Source organism: Raphanus sativus, chromosome 7 (genome assembly GCF_000801105.2).
Source record: "Raphanus sativus cultivar WK10039 chromosome 7, ASM80110v3, whole genome shotgun sequence".
Taxonomy (NCBI): domain Eukaryota; kingdom Viridiplantae; phylum Streptophyta; class Magnoliopsida; order Brassicales; family Brassicaceae; genus Raphanus; species Raphanus sativus.
In genome coordinates, this window is record NC_079517.1 from 15,391,253 (window position 1) to 15,413,292 (window position 22,040).

General features: G+C 34.9%; 3 protein-coding genes, 1 non-coding gene and 1 pseudogene across 9 annotated transcripts; 1 reads left to right on the forward strand and 4 right to left on the reverse strand.

Moving 5' to 3' along the window:
- Nucleotides 1-898: 898 nt before the first annotated feature.
- On the reverse strand, nt 899-2,338 carry LOC108832366 (proline-rich protein 3-like). Its single transcript, XM_018605855.2, has 2 exons — nt 1,469-2,338; nt 899-1,377 (listed from the first exon to the last, which is right to left on the reverse strand). The coding sequence occupies exons 1-2, from the start codon at nt 2,226-2,228 to the stop codon at nt 1,049-1,051; spliced, it is 1,089 nt and encodes a 362-aa protein (XP_018461357.2). The 5' UTR covers nt 2,229-2,338; the 3' UTR covers nt 899-1,048.
- Nucleotides 2,339-2,544: 206 nt separating this feature from the next.
- On the forward strand, nt 2,545-2,685 carry LOC130498229 (small nucleolar RNA snoR83). Its single transcript, XR_008937150.1, has one exon. It is a non-coding gene; the product is annotated as a small nucleolar RNA snoR83 (small nucleolar RNA).
- A 3,757-nt stretch (nt 2,686-6,442) lies between these two features.
- On the reverse strand, nt 6,443-8,406 carry LOC108816718 (calcium-transporting ATPase 8, plasma membrane-type-like). Of its 6 annotated transcripts, XR_008936458.1 has the most exons (8): nt 8,145-8,406; nt 7,911-8,060; nt 7,713-7,824; nt 7,484-7,549; nt 7,274-7,356; nt 7,112-7,204; nt 6,985-7,021; nt 6,443-6,889 (listed from the first exon to the last, which is right to left on the reverse strand). XR_008936458.1 is itself a non-coding variant. In XM_018589285.2 (4 exons), exons 2-4 carry the CDS (start codon nt 7,196-7,198, stop codon nt 6,711-6,713), a joined length of 303 nt encoding a protein of 100 aa, XP_018444787.1. In that variant the 5' UTR covers nt 7,199-7,204; nt 7,274-7,697; the 3' UTR covers nt 6,443-6,710. The 6 variants fall into 6 exon arrangements, 1 of the variants encoding a protein (XP_018444787.1); XR_008936459.1 differs by lacking the exon at nt 7,484-7,549; XR_008936456.1 differs by having other exon boundaries at nt 7,274-7,549.
- A 3,101-nt stretch (nt 8,407-11,507) lies between these two features.
- LOC108832362 (probable galacturonosyltransferase-like 7) lies at nt 11,508-14,778 on the reverse strand (annotated as a pseudogene).
- A 4,984-nt stretch (nt 14,779-19,762) lies between these two features.
- On the reverse strand, nt 19,763-20,548 carry LOC130497573 (uncharacterized). Its single transcript, XM_056990484.1, has one exon. The coding sequence runs from the start codon at nt 20,340-20,342 to the stop codon at nt 19,905-19,907; it is 438 nt and encodes a 145-aa protein (XP_056846464.1). The 5' UTR covers nt 20,343-20,548; the 3' UTR covers nt 19,763-19,904.
- Between the last annotated feature and the right edge of the window lie 1,492 nt (nt 20,549-22,040).

The following is a 22,040-nucleotide window of genomic DNA, read 5'->3' on the forward strand; positions in this document are numbered from 1 at the left end:
ATATAATTATCATTTTAACATATAATTTTATTAATTTCAACTATAAAATTACATATAAAATAGAAATATTAAGAAAAAAATAACAAAACATTATAGAAAACTACAATTTTCTAAAAATATTTGTTTTATAAGAAAATTATTAATTTAAAAATTCATAAACATATAGTTTCATTACTTTTAAGTTTATCTATTATATTATGTAAAATTCTTTTGTAAAAAAACAAATTTGTATAATATTCTGTAGATTTATTTGTATTGGATAAAATGGATAAGATATTTGTAAATATCTGTAAATATTCGTAAATATTCATGAATATCCATACATTTTTAGATATCTAGAAAATAATATTTATATTTTTTAGAAACAATAAAATCGAAAATCCAGATATTTATCAAATGAAAAAAAATATCACAAATACAAATACGAAAATATTTTATTAATCAATCCGTATCTACCTGTACTGTAGTCATATCCAAGGAATATAAAATGTTATTACTACCAAAAAAAAAAGGAATATAAAATGTTATATACAAGGGCGAGACGTGGTTGCATGATTCTATAGTGCTGATTCATTGCGCTCTTGTGATTTTAAGAACTGCAATATATACTAGACACTTTTTTTTAATTATATCGTGCAAATCAATCTATGGTTATTGGTTAATGACTAGAGTATTAATAGACTTGTAAACTATTGTCTATTTTTTGTCTATAAAGATAGACAAATCATTGTTTATGCATTCACTAGACACGAGTCGACACAATAGCCACAAATTACAAACAATCTCAAAGCAACTTTTATCATCATTAAAATTATATATAAGCAGTCGCTTTAATCATATGAATATGTTACTCTTACAATTTTATTAAATAAAATCGAAGAAAACATAACCAAAAAGATAGATTGCATTAGTAATGCAATGAATCAAATAGAATCGGTACAAAGAAACAAAATAACATTTTGAAGGGAAAAGTTGTCGAACAATAAATTGGTTAATGTGACCTCATATATATAATATGCATGAAGACACGATAAAGATTAGATCATTATCAGTATTTAGGCGTGGTTGGAGCAGCCTTGTGACCGGTGAAGTAGAAAGGTCCAATGCTAAAGATATTCAAGTTCTTGTCGGAGTGGTAACGGTATCCGTACATCGACAATGGAACTCCGGTGAGACCCTTGTTGACATTGGTGGGGTTATTGCAAGTCTCGACCGGAGATGTGTAGAGCATGACACGACAGTGAAGTAGGTCCTTGATGCTGTTTAACGACACATGGAAGTATCCCTTAGAGTCAGTTGGATCGCTGTAGATCACAACATCCTTCTTGCTCTTTCCGTATGATCCTGGCTCGGAGCACACAATCTTGGCCTTTGCTCCTACATAAATTTAGTTAAATGATTTTTCTGATTAGTTATTTTGTATTTATCATAGATACTTAATTAGGGAAGCTTGAGTATGTGTTTATACCTTGAATTGGGTAGGTTTCGTAACCGTTTTTGCAGAGGATGATGCCATCAACGGCTTTAAGAATTTCTGGGACGTATGGCTTGGTGGGTGGAATGTAGGTTGGTTTTGGAACATAAGGAGTTGGAGGAGAATAGCTCGGAGACTTTTTGTAGACCGGGGGAGAGAGAGTTGGCTTGTAAACCGGTGGAGTGTAGACTGGAGGTGGGAGAGTTGGTTTGTATGTTGGTGGAGTGTAAACCGGAGGTGGAAGAGTTGGTTTGGTGTAGACCGGAGGGGAAAGAGTTGGCTTGTAAACTGGTGGAGTGTAGACTGGAGGAGGGATAGTGGGTTTAGTGTAGACCGGAGGAGAGAGTGTAGGCTTGTAAACTGGAGGTGGGAGGGTGGGTTTGGGTTTGTATGTGGGTGGTGTGTAAACCGGTGGTGGGAGGGTTGGCTTGTATGTAGGTGGAGTGTAAACCGGTGGTGGAAGGGTGGGTTTGTGAGCCGGCGTAGTGTAAACCGGAGGTGGAAGGGTTGGCTTGTGAACCGGTGGAGTGTAAACTGGAGGAGGGTGGGTTGGTTTGTAAGCTGGTGGAGTGTAAACCGGAGGTGGGAGTGTAGGCTTGTGAGTTGGTCGGGTGTAAACCGGAGGTGGAAGTGTTGGTTTATAAACCGGTGATTGGTGAACCGGAGGAGTTGAAGGGGCGTAGTAATCAGCGGTGGCTATGGTGGCCAAAGAGAGGAGGAGGCAAATGGCCAAGGAGGCGCGTGTTATCGCCATTGCAGAGAACGTGGCCTACCTTTTGCCTTGCGCTACCTGGTCTTTTGTGTTTGAAGTAGGATGGGAAAAAGGATTTCATCTAATGGTGTTTTATATGAAAATGTTAACGAGTATTGAAGAATTTAAAATGTTATCACCAAAGGTCAATAATCGCAAATCATGTTTGGGATTCATATTAGTGTGATGCACGATCAAAAACATGCTCCCCATTCACACGGTGCCGGCCGAAGGTACAGAAGAATTGAAAAGGACGTTAATTGGACTCAGAGATTTTGTAAGGTCCACTAACTAATAATTAGAAATTGATGCCTTCATAATCCCAGCTAAGTTGATGAGGTACTTATCAGATTTACGGGAGGCCTTTAGGCCCTTTACGAAAGTTGCAAGTTTCGATGATAATGCCTTCTTCTTTTCTTTGATCACAGAAGGTGTTTTATTAGTAACTTGGCTTACATTTATTTTCCCATCAATCTCAATTTTAAATTTGACTATATGGAACTGTTTTGTACTTTGTAATTGATTGGGTTTTTCCTAAATATTATTCCTTTTTTTCTTTGGTAGTGTTTTTGATCGTGTTATGTTTTCTTTTTGTGTGTTTACATGTCAATATAAATTATAATATACCAAAAAAAATTAAAGATACCGTACAGAAAGTTAATACATAATGATTAGTAGCATGGATGATGTTCACTAAAAAAGAAGTAGCATGGATGGTAAAAAATGATTAGTATTATGTTTGTCTGCACATACTAATTAAGGCCTCTATATGTAATGTATATAAGACAAAAGAGTAGTTCCTTTGAATTTATATTTAAATTTTTCTTATCATCAATTGGACTTTGGATTTTGAATGAGAAATTCATGTATATTAAGGTGAATATGGAGATACACTCCAATCTTTGCTTTTGAAGCATCACTCGCATATAAACCTATGATATTTTTAAGGTATCCGAAAATAGAGTAAGGTTTCATTGACAGACTAGGTTTAAGTAAAGTTTTCTGTTTATGATTATTAGAGTATCTCGCCTCATTACGCGCGGAAAATAATTTTACATATTATTTTCGGTCAGTTAACAGACCAAATAACATTTATCTATATTATTTATAAATTTTGTGCATTTTTAAAACAACTTAATGAATTTAGAATTCATCAATCATAAAATGTCTAAAACAGTAAAAAAATGTATATAGGTTGAGCTTTTTTAAGGTACATATTGTTGTTTTTTGAATGTGACATTAATTTTGAATAGAATACATCTTTTTATTAGCTTCTGACTGGATTAAACTGACTCATATTAGGTAAAATAAGAAATAAGAATAATATTTTATTCCAAACCTCAAGGTGAATAATAATTTATGTACTGTTTAAAAAGTCAATTAGCAAAACTCAAATATGATAATGAAATTTATTTTCCATTAACCATTATATATGTTTGGATTAGTGATTGTTATCAAGATAATTTATTTTTACTCTTATATGCTTTGTAATGTGTAAAATTTACTGTTTGGCATTTCTCATGAAGAAATATACAAAAGTTACAAATATTCTAAGATTATTTTTTTTTGTTTTGTAATTTTTTTCTATTTTATATTTTCTGTTTGTACCTATATGAAAGCAAGCGTATAAATGAATTTATGTCTTTAGTTTTTTTTGTGGTAAAACTTTTCTATGATGTGTATTTTTTCCAATAACATTAGGATAGACCTTTAAAGTAAATAATAATTATAATTTGAAATTTAAATAAGTAAACAAAAATATTTATAAAATTATCTAATAAGATTTTTTTTTATAAGTTGCTAAACGTAACATTTGATTGTAAGTTTGGCCATAACATATATGAGTATATTTTGGGTATGTTTTCTTAATAGAATTATTGTGGTTTCTTAGGTGATTTGAAGATTTGAATGATATGTTGAATACGATGTAGAATATATATATATATATATATATATATTTAATTTTAAACATATTTGTAAAATATAATTAATAATTATTTTAAAATTTTGATAGATTTATTGTTTATTATTCCCTCCGTTTTCTTTTATAAGTCGTTTTAGAATCTTCCACATAAATTAAGAAAAAACATAAATTTCTTATATTTTCTAGACAAAAACATCATTAATTATTTATATAACCACAAATCAACCAATAAAAAAATAGAAGACATATTATCATGGTCATACACATTAACTGTTAATAAATTTTACATAGAAAACCGAAAATGTCATATAATTTGGAACAAAAAAATTTCTTCTAAAACAACTTATAAAAAAAAACGGAGGGAGTACTTTCTTCAAGTTTTTTTGGTAGCAAAAAGAAAAAACAGACGCAACTTGGTTCAAAATTATTCACGTACATATTGAACTATCAAAGTAATAAATTTGTGTGTTTATTTCCTCTTTATTTACCATTCTATAATTCTTAATGTTTTATTTTCTTCTTACTTCTTTGCATATTGATATTATATATATATTTTTATTCATTTTTATTAAATTATTACTATTTCATAGTTATACTTACTAATTTTTGGAATATTTTATATTTTATTTGATTGCATCATCAAAGATTAGTACAATTCCTTATACTGCTTTATCACTAATTTGTCGCGTTAAAATGTTTTTGATAGTTCATGTACTGAAAAATATTTTATTATTTAAGAAATTGACCTAACTTATATACTAACTAGATTAGGACCCGCCCTAAAAGGCGGAAATTGATTTGTCAAATTTCAATTAATAATATATGGTATATATAATATGTGTATATAATATTATATATATTTGTGTAACATTTATATATATACATATTAGACATATATATAATATTTTATTAAATATATATAGAATCTAATAGTGTTATAATTTGTGTTGTACTTGTTATTAGTTTGTATTTAATCTTCTTTTATTTTTAGTATAGTAATTTGCCTTGTCACACCTTTTACCTTTTAACTTATACACATAGTTATGCCATTTTCAAAAAAAAAACTTATACACATAGTCTCGTAAAATGTAATATATAAAAAACATATTTAAAAAATCTACTGACCATATGCCACCATTATTTGGTTGTTTGAACAAAAAAAAATCATGTTCTTGTATAACTGTGTATGTTGTGATATGATGTAGGTGAAGAGTAAATATATGGAAGTAAAGTTAGTGATACGAACATGAGCCTATGTTGTCTATGCCACAATTATTTGGTTTTTGGAAGATCAATGAGCATAAGCATACACGGTCTTTGTATGCTTACGTTGTAAATGAGTCGGATATTTTTTCTCTTATGTCTGGAATAATATAGAACTCGTTGATTTAAGAGTGGTTCAGTTTTATATGATCTAATTAGGGCTGGGCAAAAAATCCGAACCCGAAAAACCGAACCAAACCCGATCCAAAAAAGTAGCAACGAATCCGAACCAAAATTGATTAAATATCCGAACGGATTCAAAATTTCGGTATTTAAAGAACCAAAACCGAACCCGATCCGAACCAAAATATTTTGGGTACCCGAATGTATCCGAAATAAATTTACATACTTGAATATATACATTATTTTTATATATAATGTATATTAAAAATATTAAAAATATATAAGATACCTTTTAATTTTCCAAAATACTCGGAAAATATATGCAAATAGTCAAAAGTAAATGTTTAAAATAGCTAAAATATACTGAAAACACCAAAATAGTTAAATATCTATTGATTCTTTATCCAAATATTCAAAGAAAACTAATTTATGTGTTAAATTAAGGTATTTTGGCATATATGTTATGAAAATTTATATGTAATATATTATCTTTCTTATAGATTTTGAAAATTTAAAGTATATAATAAATTTTGAAAATTTAAAAACATTTTAAATGGGTTATCCGAATCCGAACCGAACCCGAACCGGAATTTAAAAATATCCGAATGGGGCTGAAATCTTTAACCCCGAAAACCCGAAACCCGAATGGACTGAACCGAAACCCGAATGGGTACCCGAACGCCCAGTCCTAGATCTAATTATATTAAGAGATTAACCAAAAATATTATAAAAGTGTTACTGGTTAGGTTTAATTAATCTATGTTGGTTAAGATTTGGTTTAATTTAAGTTGGTAGGTTGCATTGTATAGGAGACATCATATATTCTAGCAACAATTATGAAAGAGTCCAAAATTTAAAATAGAACTTCAAATAGTAGATAATCCCTAAATTAATAGATTAGATGCATCATAAAAGAAAAAAAAAAAAAAAAACATTAATGATTTATGAAAACTCTATTTTTCGCTCTTAAGCTATGTCAAGTCGAGACGATGGAGTTAAATCACTTGTGCAATGGCAGCGTTTCTGGAAACTAACCCTCCCTTGTTAGTATTTGTCTGCTCATACTTGTACCTGGAAGCTAGATGACGTCCATCGTTTTTTTTTTATCTTCTTATGGCAGAAGAGACAGAGCTGAGACCGGAAAGGACATGATCTTCTGATCAGACTTCTTCTACTTAAATTGTGATGAACTGCGTGCTATGGTGAATTTGCTTGCTTGCAATTGCACTCGCTTGCTCCTCTCCATATAGCTGCAGTGAAGCAATGTTCTTAACTTTTAACGTTAGCTGAAGCTGTTCAAGCCCAATTCTAAGGTCGCCAGTTGGAGTTGTAGAAGATTTTGGGTTTTCAACTCCTGAAAGCACCAGCTAAGGAAGATAAAGGTAACCTACTTTACATGCATAACCAGGATGATGCAAAGCACATAAGCATACAATTAGCGAGAATTACCTTGCTCGCAACCCATATCCATGAAACGATTAGCAGCCTAACAAAGAAAATAAAATGCATTAGTTAATCAGTAAGAAGATCCATGTCACAGATATACCATGATTCAACAGCCGAAAAGTTAACTTACCAAAAGAGCATGAGACAACATCTGTTCTTTTTCTTTATTTCTTGAATTTGTTGTTTTTTTCCAAGTCCAAAGTGTAATGGGATCCATGAGACACTGAGAACCAATGCTGCTTTTAACGTAAATGCAGTGGAATGTACCAAAGAGTAGTAAAGGGAGACTGACCTGCGGAGAGTACTCGAGCACAAAATGCAAACCGTAATCGCTACTGAGACCGCTAAACCTAGCTGTGTCCGTGATTTAAGTGCCTGAAGTGTAACTTAAGGGACGGTGAATGCAACGAAAAAGCCATTTAAATATGAAGACAGTAAATGTGAAAGTTACATAACTAATACAATCAAATCTTCTGTTATGTAACTAAGCAACCCCACTAACCTTCTATAACTAAGCAAATCTTCTGATGTGCTTCTTGCATCGGGTTTTTAACCCATTGACCCAACCCTAGTCCAGTTCATTTTTGTTTTCACTCTTTAAGTTAGAATATAGATACATGATTAGGAGACTTTTCAGAAATAAGAATCAATGTTTTTGTTTAGGTTGTGAAGATAACGTATCATGTATTCAAACATTTAAACATGGTTGAATTTTTAAAGAGTACAATTACCTTATATCTGAGACAGCGAGGTAAGTATGATATGCAAATAAGAATCTGAAGGGCTTGCCATCGATGTTTCTAAGGAAATCAATGTTAAGTTGCCATCTATAGAAAGTGAAACCTGGAACTCAAAAAGTAAACACACACAGAATTCAGAATCTATAAAGTTGAAGATTATAAAAGACATGATGATGGTTTTACTTTTACCTGTCAGGCTATTGCTTTAAGTCCTCTTCTGATAGTTTGAGATGAAGATCAAGGAATGATTATTTAAGAACCCGTTTAAGTAAATAGGAGGTAGTTGTCATACCCATATTTTTCCCCTTGCAAACCCATGTTGATCCAGTGATCCACAATCTATAAAAAGACATACCCACAAACAACTCAATAACAATGTTCATGCGAAAGGATACAACAATGAGAGAACTAACTTAAAATTACATGAGGATAGCAAATCTGAATCCCTCCACGCGTTGATTCTTGGGGTGGAAACTAATAAGATCACAATCCAGAAATCTAATGGCGAGAGAGAGTGAGAATCTGATTTGGCCATCTTTCAATCTTATATATAGTCAGTCAATCGTTAATAATTCATAAAAGCTGAAAAGGGTCATAACTCTTGATTAATTAACTGATGGGAGTTAATGTGGGAGAAACAGCTACGATTTACGGGGAAGGAGTTGAGAAGATGAATGTTAATGGGAGAAATTGACTTGACAAAGAAAACGAAGAGATAGGTTCCAAAAGAATTTATTGACGTGGAATGACTTTTGTTGTTGTTTGTGATGACATGGAAATTTGATAGGTTGTGAACTTTTCTGCTGAGGTGGATAGGCCAAGAGCTCTAGTTTAAGAGCTTTTAGTATAGTTTTGATGTTTAACTAATCTGATGTGTCAATAAGGAATTTTAGAGAATATAGATGAATGTATTGCTTTCTTGATGAAGAGTAAGATATCGATTTGAAAATTTGAGATTAGCATGGGTATAATGGACTCAGAGCTATCGATACAATTGATGAGAAATAGATTTACTTGTAGTAGGTATGTAAATTCTACTAATGTATTTTATTCTATTTTCTCTGTATATAACTAATATTTTTATCATATTTTTCAAACTAGTGTGAAGTTATTTGTGATAAATCATGTCTCATGATTACAAAATGAAAATTTTGATTAAACCGAAAAAAAAACTTTCTTGTGAAGCCGGTGAACAAAGATATCATTGCAGTTCTATGGTAACATTTTACTGACATAAGAAGTTGAAATACGATTTAGGTTTGGTTGAATAAAAACAGAATGAATACAACGGTGTAATGAGAGACAAGAATGATCTTCATCAAAGCAAATAAAAAGTTTCATAAATGACAAATAAGATAAATAACAAAACAATATCAAAAGGAGACAAGTATAAGAAACCATAAATGACTTGGAATATTGAGCTTCACTAGAAGCTTTGAGAAACATTTAAAAGTTCGGCATCATTAATTGATCATTAGTGAATATCCGGTTTATTAGTTGTTAATTTATAATGTAATTTGCAAATATACTAAACATAGAGATATGAATTCTAAAATGTATATAAATAATAAATGAATATCCAAAGACTTACTATAAGCACTGTAGTTAATAATTTTTAATCATTGTTTATATTGAAAACTTAACAATGACTGTGATGACATGCACTATAAATATCGAAAACCTCTAAATTGTACTAGCTTCGAACAACATTGAATCGTGATGATTTTCTAAACCAAAATACTTTCTTGTTTAACTTACATATTATTACATAAATGAACATATAAACTATGTCTAGTTATGTTGATTGCATATAGATATTCTAATACTATTAAAAATTTACATAAAACATTAACAACATAAATATAGTTTATTTTCCTTTTATAAAACCTTAAAAGACCGATTGCCATGCTATCATGTTTTATTTTTGATAGACATATATTTTTATATTATTTTATATGATTTTTTCATATACCTACAATGATATAGTTTTGTTTGTATATAAAAACGATAGTGTAGACTAATACTAATTGTAATTAGTGACATCTTTGTCACCATGCGAGCTAATAAATAAAAAACAAACAAGATCAAACTCACACAAAAAAAAGAGGAGAAGATTGATAATCAAACCTACCCAAACATTTCTCTCCATTTCAAACAACTACACGAAAAACTAGTGCCGCTCCTTTATAGATTGTTCTACAAAGCAACACCAAATGAATAATGCAAAATAGAAACATATCTTCTTTTCTTTTCTTTATTGTTTTGTTTCTCTACTGTTTTTCTTTTCTTTTCTTCTTCGTTAAGGAGAGGGCCAAAAAACATTTCAAAATTTAAGCTTAATTTTAAAATTTGTTTTATGGGCTTGTTTATTACATTGTTTCAAATAATTATGAAAATATTTTATCTTCCCTCTAAAGAATGATACTGACTTCACAAAGAGATTTTTGAAAATCAAATTAAAAGAATGATAAATTCACATCTAGATATTAAAATATAATCCCTCAAAAATCTAGATATTATAAAATAGAATTTATAGTAAAAAGCTCTAATGATATTCTATTTTCACTATATAATATAATAAAAATGGGTTTAACTTATATATAATGTAAGTTTTTTATGTTCATTATTCTATTTTCTACTCTAAAATAGAAGACTATTGGAAATAGTCTTAACTGTCATAGACTTGAAGACCAAACTCCTGCTAGCCTGGAAGTTGCGTCCTCTTTTGGAAAATCCGAGTGAAAACGAACTGTATCAAAATAACTAATCAAATTTGAGGTTTAATCTATATAGATTTGTCGATTGAAGGTGATTCATGAATTCATCTCTCATTTTAGTAGTAATTAGTGATATAGACAGACCCGCAATGTTAATCTCTGATTTATACTACTATATCTACCCGCAATGTTGGTCACGGAGAGTGACACGGAGCACATGGAACCAGCTGATTCCAGGAGACGTTTAAAGCAATTCGGCCATGTGGGATACCAGGAGAACACTTGTGTGGTGGGTGGGACAAAGATCTTAAAATTGTTAACCCACTCTTTTTTACGAATATGATATCATCACCTTGTCATTACTGTAATGATGCTGGCAAAATCAAACCAAGTTTACGTACGCATCACATACGAGGCAGAAGACTCAATAAATTCGGTTTACCTCTGAAATAAAGAGGAACTGTTACCCTAGCAATTAGAAATTGAAAAAAATGTCTGAAAACATATGTATGCTTCAGAAAAAGATCATAGAGAATATTTAATCAACTATAGTAATCCCACTTTTTGTGGTAACAAATGTCGAAATATAATGAAAGTGGTTAACTTTTTGGTTCAGAACCAACCAGAGGACGACAAAAAAAACTGAAGTGTGACACTTTATAGTTTATACTAATATACATCCTCCCCACTCATCAAAAAGAGTCAAGCAGAATGTACTCTTCTCAATTGTCTTGTCCATCTTACCCCTTTGGCTTTGCCATGTTTCAATCATTTTCCAATCAGGAAGAAGAGACCCTCGGTGAATATTGGACATAATTACTGATTTGGATTAGGCGATAAACAATAGGATAACCTTTGTGATTAAAAAAAAATGGCAGCTCTGTAATTTAAAACATATGGTAAAATAAAAATTCTGTACAATTAAGTTCTTCAACAAATCTGTATATCCAATAGTTTTTTTTTAATGTTTTTATTTCATGCATACACGACGAAAAATCGAATAGGATACATAGTGGAAGTTTTCATTTACCAGCTGAGACTATAAATCAACCCCATATGTAACAGCGTATCAAGGAAGATGATGATGATCATCAACGTGAATGTAATCATAAGGAGCCCAAAGAGAATCGAGTGGACAAGGCTGTCTCGAATCTAACTGGAACCACGGTTTACCACTCCCAGACCAATGCAACAAGCTAACCGGACCGGGATGAAGATCTCTACAGCTCCCCTTCACTTATCTCCCCCGAGACCATGCCGGTTCCACCGATGCTCAATCGGCGCAACATCCCCCGCGAAAACCAGCAACAACGGAGGCAAAGACCCCAGCTCGTATATCCTCTCCCTCTTCTGAACCTCCATCCACTTCTCTATCGCCTCAGTGTACCCCACGCGTCTTCATCTCTCAAGATCCATCACCATCACTCCCGTGTTGAAGTAGCATGGCCTTCTCCCTCGGAACGCCGAAAACTGCTCGGAAGACCACAACGTCGGGGTGAAGTACTTGGTGAAGTTCGCGTGGCAGTACTCGGGAGCTCCGATCGTTCTCGATCCCAGCCTCGTCCTCCACAGCTCGGCGATGTCGTCGACGACGATCAGATCGGAATCGAGGTAGATCACGCGCCTCACGCACGGCTCCAACAGATCGCTAGGTAGTTTCTAGCGTAGTTCAGCGGCTGCTCGAGCGCTTGTCTCACGGAGGCAGAGATGATCGTCCGTACGATTTCTGGATCGAAGTGGTGAACCTTGAATTTCAACTCGGTGAAGGTGAAGCGCACCAGGGGTTCTAGGTCGGTCTCGGAGACCAGGAAATGGAAGAAGACGCTCTCGGGACACGACGAGTGCTGGAGGATCGAATTGACGCGGCTCGATCGAAATCGAGAGTGATCGCGACATGGATCAAAGAAGGGTTGCAGACGCCGGAATCGACGTCGGTGATGGCGCAATCGGCGGCATTGCGGAACTGAGGGGCTCTCCTGAAGGAGAATCTATGCGGCGGTGGCGAGGATGGGAATCAGAGGTGAGCGTGGAGATGGGAGGATCTTATGGCTTCGGCTGGTGGAAAGGATTGGAGAGAAGGGGACAGGACGATGATGGTTAATATAACAGATAATAAACCGGAGAACCGCGTGATCCAGAGCATCTCGCGGCGGCGATGGAGGAGGTTAGGGTTCCTTTTGATGTCCGCCGAAGTTTTTCAAAATGTAAGAAAATGAAGAACTGAGTAAAGAACAAGAGAGAGAGATGAGAGAAAAGAGTAAAGAAGGAGAAACTATTTCCTTAGATCTGAAAAGAATTATTACAATAGGTTATCAAGAAGAAAATAGAAACTGAATAGACTTTTCCTAAAAGCCAAACATTCCTTGGCTTACTCAGAAAGCTACAATAAAATATCTAGCTGTTTTTACTGTAGATCCGCGAGTACTGTTCATTGTGGGCTTAATCTCTTTTGGCAAGCCTTGATATCTTTAACCTTGGGCTGACCTTGCTGGATAAAATTTTTTTCTCTTTATTTGTTTATGTCAATACTTCCCCTCAAACTTTACCATAAGGTATGATGAAGCTTGGAACCCATGAAGACATCCCTCATTAAAACCTTTTGTGTGAAAAACCCAATGGGACAAAAACACACAAAAGGAAAAAGAGTAGATACTTCATGACTTAAGGGGATCATGATCTAGTCAGGTCTATGAGTCCCAATCTCGGATGAATGAACTCACATACCTTAGTGCTTGTTCCTTTGGTGAAAATATCAGCTAGCTGGTCTTCACTTTTAGTGTAGTAAGGTAAACTAATCTTCTGCTCCACAATTTGTTTCACTTTGTGACAATCCACTTCAATATGCTTTGTCCTTTCATGAAGCACTGAGTTTGAAGCTATATGAATGGCCGCCTGGTTATCACAGTGTATGGTTATTGGTGTTGGTGTCTCTATGCCCAAGTCTCTTAGCAAGTTTCTAATCCAAATGAGCTCACTAGTCAGCTTTCTCATTGCTCTATATTCTGTCTCAGCACTTGAACATGATACCACCTTTTGCTTCTTGCTTTTCCAAGTAACTAGATTGCCTCCAATGAAGGTGCAATAGCCTGTAGTAGACCTCCTGTCTACTCTATCACCAGCCCAATCTGCATCACAATATCCTACAATCTCTGTACTTTTGTTGCAACCCATCCAAACACCTTGACCCAGAGCCTCCCTTAAGTATCTCATGATCCTTTCCACCATATTCCAATGATGAACCTTAGGTGCTTGCATATGCTGGCTGACTTGGTTCACAGCAAAATAAATGTCTGGTCTTGTAATGGTGAGATAGATCAGCTTCCCAACCATCCTCCTATAGAGCTTGAAGTCTTCAAATGGTTTATCTTCAAACTCCCCCTCACGCAAGACTTTGTAGCCTTCTTCAAGTGGTATTTTAGCTACTCTTGCTCCAAGATTTCCTGCCTCATTTAAAAGATCAAGTGTGTACTTTTTTGAGATAAGAAAAGCCCCTCTTTAAAGCGGCATATTTCTATCCCTAGAAAGTACTTTAACTCACCCAAATCTTTAATATCAAAGATGGACTTAAGAAACGCTTTAGTATAGATGATACCTTCCTTGTCACTTCCTGTGATGATGATATCATCCACATAGATCAGAATTACCACAATTCCTTGCTTGCTTGTGAGGGTGAAGAGTGTATGATCAGCTTCTGATTTTACAAACCCTCTTCCATTGAGAGTTGTACTCAGTTTGTGATATCAAGCTCTTGGTGACAGTTTTAATCCATAGATTGCTTTCTTCAACCTTAGGACATTCCCTGGCTTGACCATGTCTTCCATACCCGGAGGTGGCCTCATGTAAACCTCATCTTCTAGCTCTCCTTGAAGAAAAGTATTCTTAACATCCATCTGCCATAAATCTCATTCCAGGTTCACTGCCAAGGAGAGTACAATCCTTATGGTGTGAAGTTTAGCTACTGGTGCAAAGGTATCCAAATAGTCTTCTCCATAGACTTGAGTGTATCCTCTTGCAACTAGCCTCGTCTTCCTCCTTTCTGGTTTTCCATTGGCAAGATACTTGATTGTGAAGAGCAGACGGCTTGTAACAGCTTTCTTCCCTTTGGGAAGCTCAGTTTCATAAAAAGTATCATTCTTGATCATGACACCAACTTCATCCCCAACTGACTCTCTCCACTCTTCATGCTCCATGGCTTCTTCATAAGTCTTTGGAACATACTCTTGATCCAGATTACAGATGAAGACTACATGTTCTTGAGGATAACTTGCAAAAGAACATGTTGCTTGGATGGGGTGAGCCACTACATTGTTGTTGAAGTACACTATGGTGTCGACCCACATGGATGGTTTCTTCACTCTTGTACTCCTTCTTAATGATTGAATCTGTTGCTCTTCTACCACTGCTTTTTCCTATCTTTGATCTCCATTAAGCTGATTTTCACTAGATTGATCAGATTTATCTCCATCTTGATCATGTATGCTTACTGAATCATCTCCTTCTTGTGGCTGTGATTCAGGTTCATTGCCCCCCTCATGATCAGGATGGACTGTTCCCACAACTGGTACTGCTTCATCATTGTTTCCACCAGCTGGTGGTGTGGGAGAAGTCCTTGGAACCTCGCTGCTCTGAGGCTGGCTGATGCCTAGACTCTCAAGAATGATTCTCAAGTTGTTTGCCCTATATGAAGGTCCTTGTGAGAGATCTTGAAGGTTTTCCCAACTCTTCTCCTCATAATACTTGTTAGATTCCACAAACTTAACGTCCCTTGAGATCATAACTCTTCTTGAATCATGAATGTAGCACTTGTAACCTTTCTGCGTGTGGGAGTATCCAATAAACATGCCCTTGACACTATTGGCTTCTAGCTTGTTTCTCATTTCTCATGGTGTCAAGACATAACAAACACACCCAAACACACGCAAGTGATCAATTGGAGGTTTAATTTTGTTTAATACCTGAAATGGAGAGATATCTTGGAGAACTTTGGTGGGGATTCTGTTGATTAGATAGCATGCTGATACCACAACATCTCCCCAAAATCTTTTTGGAACATTTTTGTGGAACATTTTTGTGGAACATCATGCTTCTTGCAACCTCCATAAGATGACGATTCTTCCTTTCAGCAACTCCATTTTGTTGAGGTGTGTATGGGCAGCTTGTTTGATGGATTATCCCAGGTTTTGCTAAGTGGTATTTGAAGGGATTACTTGTATATCCCCCCCCCCATTATCGGACCTGAAAATTTTGATCTTGGAATTGAAATGGTTAGATATATAGTTTTGGAAGTTAATAAAAGCTTCTAAAACTCTATCTTTAGTTTGAATCAGGGTGAGCCAAGTGTATTTTGATTTTTCATCTATGAAAGTAACAAAATACTTTTGGTTCTCCCTAGACACACAAGGTGCTGTCCAAACATCAGAGTGCACAAGATCAAAACAATTCTCATAAATAGTCATCGATTTAGGAAAAACAGATTTATGATGTTTACCAAGAATACAAGCCTCACAACTTTCATTCTTAAAAGATAGATTAGGTAACATCAGGCCTAAGGCACGAGAATGAGGGTGACCTAATCTAGCATGCCATAACACATCACTAGCTAAAACAAAAGCAGAATTAAAAGCACAAGATAAATCTGAAACTTTGGTGTCTTCAAGCAAATACAGCTCTCCCTTGCTCACACATTTTCCCAGCATCTTACTGGTCTTAATATCCTGAAAACAAACATCATTACGACTAAAAATAACATTGCAATTTAGATCATTAGTTGCTCTTTTAACAGATAAAAGGTTGGAAGTAAATGTAGGCATATAAAAAGCTTGAGATTCTTAATCAAACAGTTTCAGATTTCCTACTCCTTCAATTGGAATTCTATCACCATTTGCAATCGCAACACTGCCTAGAGCTGGTTTAATATCACTAATCAGGCTAGCATCCCTAATCATATGATGAGAAGCTCCTGAATCAATGATCAAAGGTCTAGCAGTGTGAGAAGCATAGTGCATAAAATTTAAAGCATTAACACTAGGGTTACCAGAATTTGCATTGAGAGCCTTGATAAGGGCCTCAATGTCTGACTTGCGGATGAATGTATCATCAGGAGACGGCTGGGACATTGTGTGAGAGGTGGATCCACCAGTGTGGGTTGTCGAGATCATAGCTCTTCCATCTTCTCCCATGCGCATGGAGCTTGGTGCTGAGTACTCATGAACTTTTGCTTCATGTGCTCTGGCCTGGTTGTACTTGTTGGTTGAAGCTGGCCTGAGGTGAGGGTGGAGGATCCAGCAGTTGGTTTTGGAGTGTCCTAACTTCTTACAATGTTCACAAGTCACTTGCTTGTCTCCTCCTCCACTTGGTTTGAAATGAGCTTTGTTAGCTGCTGCACCTTCAACCTTCTCAATTTTGTTTGCCATAGACAGCTCCCCTTTTCCACCAAAGAGACCATCTGAGTCTATCTCCTTTTGAAGTTGAGCACACACATCATCATAGCTTGGGAGCTCCTTCTCTCTCAATATGTGTCTGACCACATCAGTGAAGCCTGGGCTGAGTGTGAGAAGCAACCCAAAGATCTTATCTTGCTCACACCTAGCTTCAAGTGTCTCAGGGTCATTGGTGCTTGGCCTTAGCATCTCAAGCTCAGACCACAACTGACTATATTTTCCAAGGTGCTTGGTAAAATCCCCTTCTTCTTGTTGCAAGTTGTTGACGGCTCTCTTCACTTCATATATTCTGGTGAGATTTGAAGTGTTGCCATACACCCTTTGCAAAGTATCCCACAACTGTTTTGGGGTTGCACAGTGTGAGTAAGTGTCCATAAGAGGACCATCAAGAGAGCTATGCAAGATAGACAGCACCATGAGATCATCCTGACCCCATTTGCCTTCATCTACCACTACAATCTCCTTGCCATTTTCTCCTTGGGTGATTTGCTTTGGAGCTGAACTTGAAGTAACATGCTCCCAAAGACATCTTCCTCCAAGAGCTGCTCTGGTCATTCTTGACCAAGTAATATAGTTTCATGGTCCTTTGAGTGTACATGAGATGTGAACTGCTCTATAGTGCTCTATCTTCTTGTTAACCACCAACAGAAAAATGAATTAAAATTTAAGAACACTCAAGCTCAAAAACACTCAAGAACACATATTTATTATTCATTGGATTTAAAAGAAATCTGAAGAAAAATTTTGAAAAATAAACTAGAGAATCAATAGAGAAATAGTAACAGAGTGTTGTTTGCGGAAGAGAAAGGTAATCAGGAGGTTACAGCTTTGATACCATGTAAGAAAATGAAGAACTGAGTAAAGAACAAGAGAGAGAGATGAGAGAAAAGAGTAAAGAAAGAGAAATTATTTCCTTAGATCTGAAAAGTATCATTACAATAGGTTATCAAGAAGAAAATAGAAACTGAATAGACTTATCCTAAAAGTCAAACATTCTTTGGCTTACTAAGAAAGCTACAATAAAATATCTAGATGTTTTTACTGTAGCTCCGCGAATACTGTTCATTATGGACTTAATCTCTTTTGGCAAGTCGTAATATTTTTAACCTTGGACTGACTTTGCTGGATAAAAGTTTTTTCTCTTTATTTGTTTATGTCAATACAAAATTCACCGGAAAGAGAGAGAAGAGTGAATGATGCATTTGAGAGTATACAAATCTAAAACTGGAAGCAAGAATCAAAAAGGGAAAGTATGGCGTGGGATCGAAGTGGCCTGAGAGAGGATAAGATGAATAATTTTTGAAATCGGAAAAAGGAGAAAGGCGCGGGTTAAGGAGGGCGGTGCTAAGCTGCGCCACCGTCTGCTCTTTTACGGCCTCTCCCTTTCTCTTCTTTTGGCACTCTCGCTCAGTCGCTCTCTCTACAGATGGAATAAGCAGCGAAATCGAGAAAGAGGCTGCCTAATGACTTTTTCCTACCATTTCTCGTTCGCCAACAGGTCCAACAAATAGGTTGTAATTTAACTTTCTTGTATCGTATAAAATGAAGGCTTATCGTGGACATTTTTATATTTTGTCTACTGGCTTAAACAGAAATTATGGTTGAATGAACCTGTAACGTTTTACTGAAATTTGACGTTTTCATGGAAGAATGATGTTTTGTATTTTTGCATACAAATACATTGAATTTAGCTAGAGGTATTCAATTCTTATACCCCCTAAATGGAGCAAACTAATAGTTTTGGCATTAGACTACATGTGAATCCTACGATGGCTAATTTACTAAGACACTGAATCCTACGGGTGATGTGAAAATTTAGTATACTCATTGCTTGCCACATAAGTAATTAACCTAGTTTTTTTTTGCCACATAAGTAAAATTTACTATGCTCATTTTTAAATACTAATTAATTATGCATTACATCGATGACAAAATTTATATAGATGATTATACAGCCAACAATTCTACCTTATCACATGAAAATATACGTTTTACTGCGCCACAAAAAAATTCTTCTAACATTTTTCTGCATAATCTGTATAATTTGCGTGTTCTAGAATCTGAATCTCAGACTTCCTGGTATAAAATCCTTAATGAATCCTAAATCAAAACCGCTCAACTAAAGGGACATCCACTAAACAAACAATTTAGTATGCTCATTAACCTAGTTAAGTGTTTAGGATTTAGCCAAATTATACATTTTATTAACTTCGAACAGAAAATAGAGGTACATGTACGTATGTAATTTAACTGTAACATCAAACCTTAGTTTATGTACTTTCGTACTTAATCACACAAACTTTTTATCATGCAACTTTAGGTTAAACTGTACGAAATAAACTGTTATTCTTTTGTTATGTTACTCTACAAAATTAGTCTTTCGTTCTCCAAGACTGCTACAGTTTTCCAAACCCTTTAGGCCCATTGGAGGCTATTTGATACCCGGGAAAATAATGATTAAGACGCTATATCAAACCTGTAGGCCCATTGCAGGCTTGAATATCAAGACTCACCAACTTGTTAAGATTAGACTAAACATGGTGGAGGTCCATTTTCAAGGACCATTTTGACGAGTCCAATATTTCTATATGAATACTTATTACGTGCCTGCTTTCGTTCAGAAATACAATCAAGAATAACGCTTTCCTTCAGCAAAAGTGGTCAACTGAACTTCCACGGAGTAGTCAACTAATTATAGGAATCAATTGAATACGTATAAAGATTTACACCCAGGCATGCATGGTACAACACCGAATCTTTATACTACTACTCAGAAGCATAGATTCAACAAACTTGAAAAATAAATGTAAAAAAAAACACCCATTAAATAGACAGTACTGTTCGGCCCACAATCAACCATCTACTAGTTATTTCTTTCTAAAACTCCAATTTTGTGATCTTGATACATATCAAAAGCAACTGTGCTATCAGCAATCTCGAGAAGTATATCAAACAAGTCGAGAATTTTGATTCTCTTTTATTATAAGGAAAACGGATATATATTTGTTTCCGTTCTTTAATTTTAATTACAAAACGACAGAAGAGACCGGGACAACCGCTGGTTCAGAAGGAAGCTTATTAGCTGTGTCTCGTTGCACGAGATTCCCATGTGCCTGCGCCATCAATATGGACTTGTAAATCTCCACAAGCACTTTCTCATCATACTCCTTCATCTGACGCTGTCCGAAACCGGATCCACCGTATGCAGAAGCTCCGACGGTTCGCGAGTTCGCCAACCGCAGCATCTTATTAACATAAGAATCACGTAACCAAACCAGAAGCTTCTTGGGCGAAGCCCTTCTGAGGATCCTCAGTTTTGGCATGATCTTGATCCTCCAAAATCGTTTCTTCCGGGTCGGATCCGTTTTGACTCCTTTTTCAATCCTTCGGCCCGGCGTCGATGACCCATCAAGCTTCTCGTATCCTCTCCACCTCCGCCAGTACCTCTTCGTTTTTATCTCCATCACACAACACACCTTTTCTCTTGACTCTAATCTTTATGTAAATATATTTGTGTTTCTAGGGAGAGAGAGAGAGAGAGAGAGAGAGAGAGAGAGAGAGAGAGAGAGATTTATAATAATGACTAGGAAGACCTGAATGCAAAATTTTCTCAATAAAAAAGGACCTGAATGCACAAGTGTGTATGAAGCAGCAGGCACGTGATTAGTTACACACATCTATGGTGCGATTATAAATATATCAACGAATGGTCTGGATATAATGAATGAAGCAGCGTTATTGTTGATTGTTTGGGTCAACTAGCGTTGATTCCTTGTTTTGTCAACTACCGGCGATTGTTATCTTGAATTAATGTTAAATTGTTAATTATATGCTCCTTGCGTTCTAACGAAAACCACGTTAATTATGCACAATGGCGTTTTGTGGGAGTGGATCGCTATTGCAATAATGGCGATGTATGAGGGTGAGAGGGTGGGGGGGGGGACGACATTTCCACGGGCCCATGTGACAACCTCTCCGCCAACTAATTAATAAGTCGATATAGAGGCTTGGTAACACACGCATGTATATATGTAATGTAATGTAGAGTATTATTTGCTGCACAATAATTTTCTAGATCCTTATGTTTGTTCTTATTCCGTAAGTAAGTATATTTTAAGTGCAAGTAATCAATTGTAGCATGTTTTATGTGGCGGTCTACATCATCAGTCTACATTAATATCGTTATCGCATTTGTCTTAGAAAAATAAACGTAAAAAGCCTACATTATTGACCTTACACTGACCTGTGATTTCATCAATCCAAAGATTCCCTCGTTTTGCTAGTCACCTTCCTCACGTGGTAACTTCTCAAAGACACACGCGCATGACGCATGTACACACGTAAGCATGCAACACTGATGTAGCACTATCACTAACTCGTTTAATGAATTAACTTATCCACCCCAATATCTTACATCTTACTTAAGCCCAATAACTATTTAGATTGCTATGGCCTATAAATCAATTTATGGCCCATTAAGTTACATACGATTAGAGACGAATGACCTTCTAACCTAAGATGGAAACCGAAGCGGAAACGTGGAAACGGAAACGTATGAAAACGTGGAAGTGGGATTTTTCAAAAATTTAAGAAGCGGATACGTGTTGGAAGCGTGTATCTATATATATTTATATATATATATTAAAATATAAGAAAATTTTATAAAATCTAAATCTAAATATTATATGATTTAAATTTAAAATAAATCACTTATTCTTTTATAATAATTTTCAAATGATTTCGTATTAAAGCTTTAAAAACACACATAAAATAAGTTTAAATAAATTATTATATTAATTATTTTTATTACTTCATAAATAATTGAAAATATATATTTTAATATATTCTATATCTTTAATAAAAACCTTAATACAAAAGGATAATTTGTAATATTAATTTTAGAGTTTGTATATTTCGATTCTCTCTATTTCATTACTATTAAATTTTGTATTTTATATAAATTAAAAACTATGATTTTATATTTTTTATTGAGTTATACCATTTCTCTTAAAAATTGGAAACGTGATTCCAAAATGGAGCCGTAAGCTTTCAAAAGGTATTTAAAGAGAATATTTTGGAAACGTCTTGGAAGCGAGTTTCTGCAAGATTCCACAAACTTTCGATTCCGATTCTGAAATAGAAAGCGTACGTCCGATAAAGCT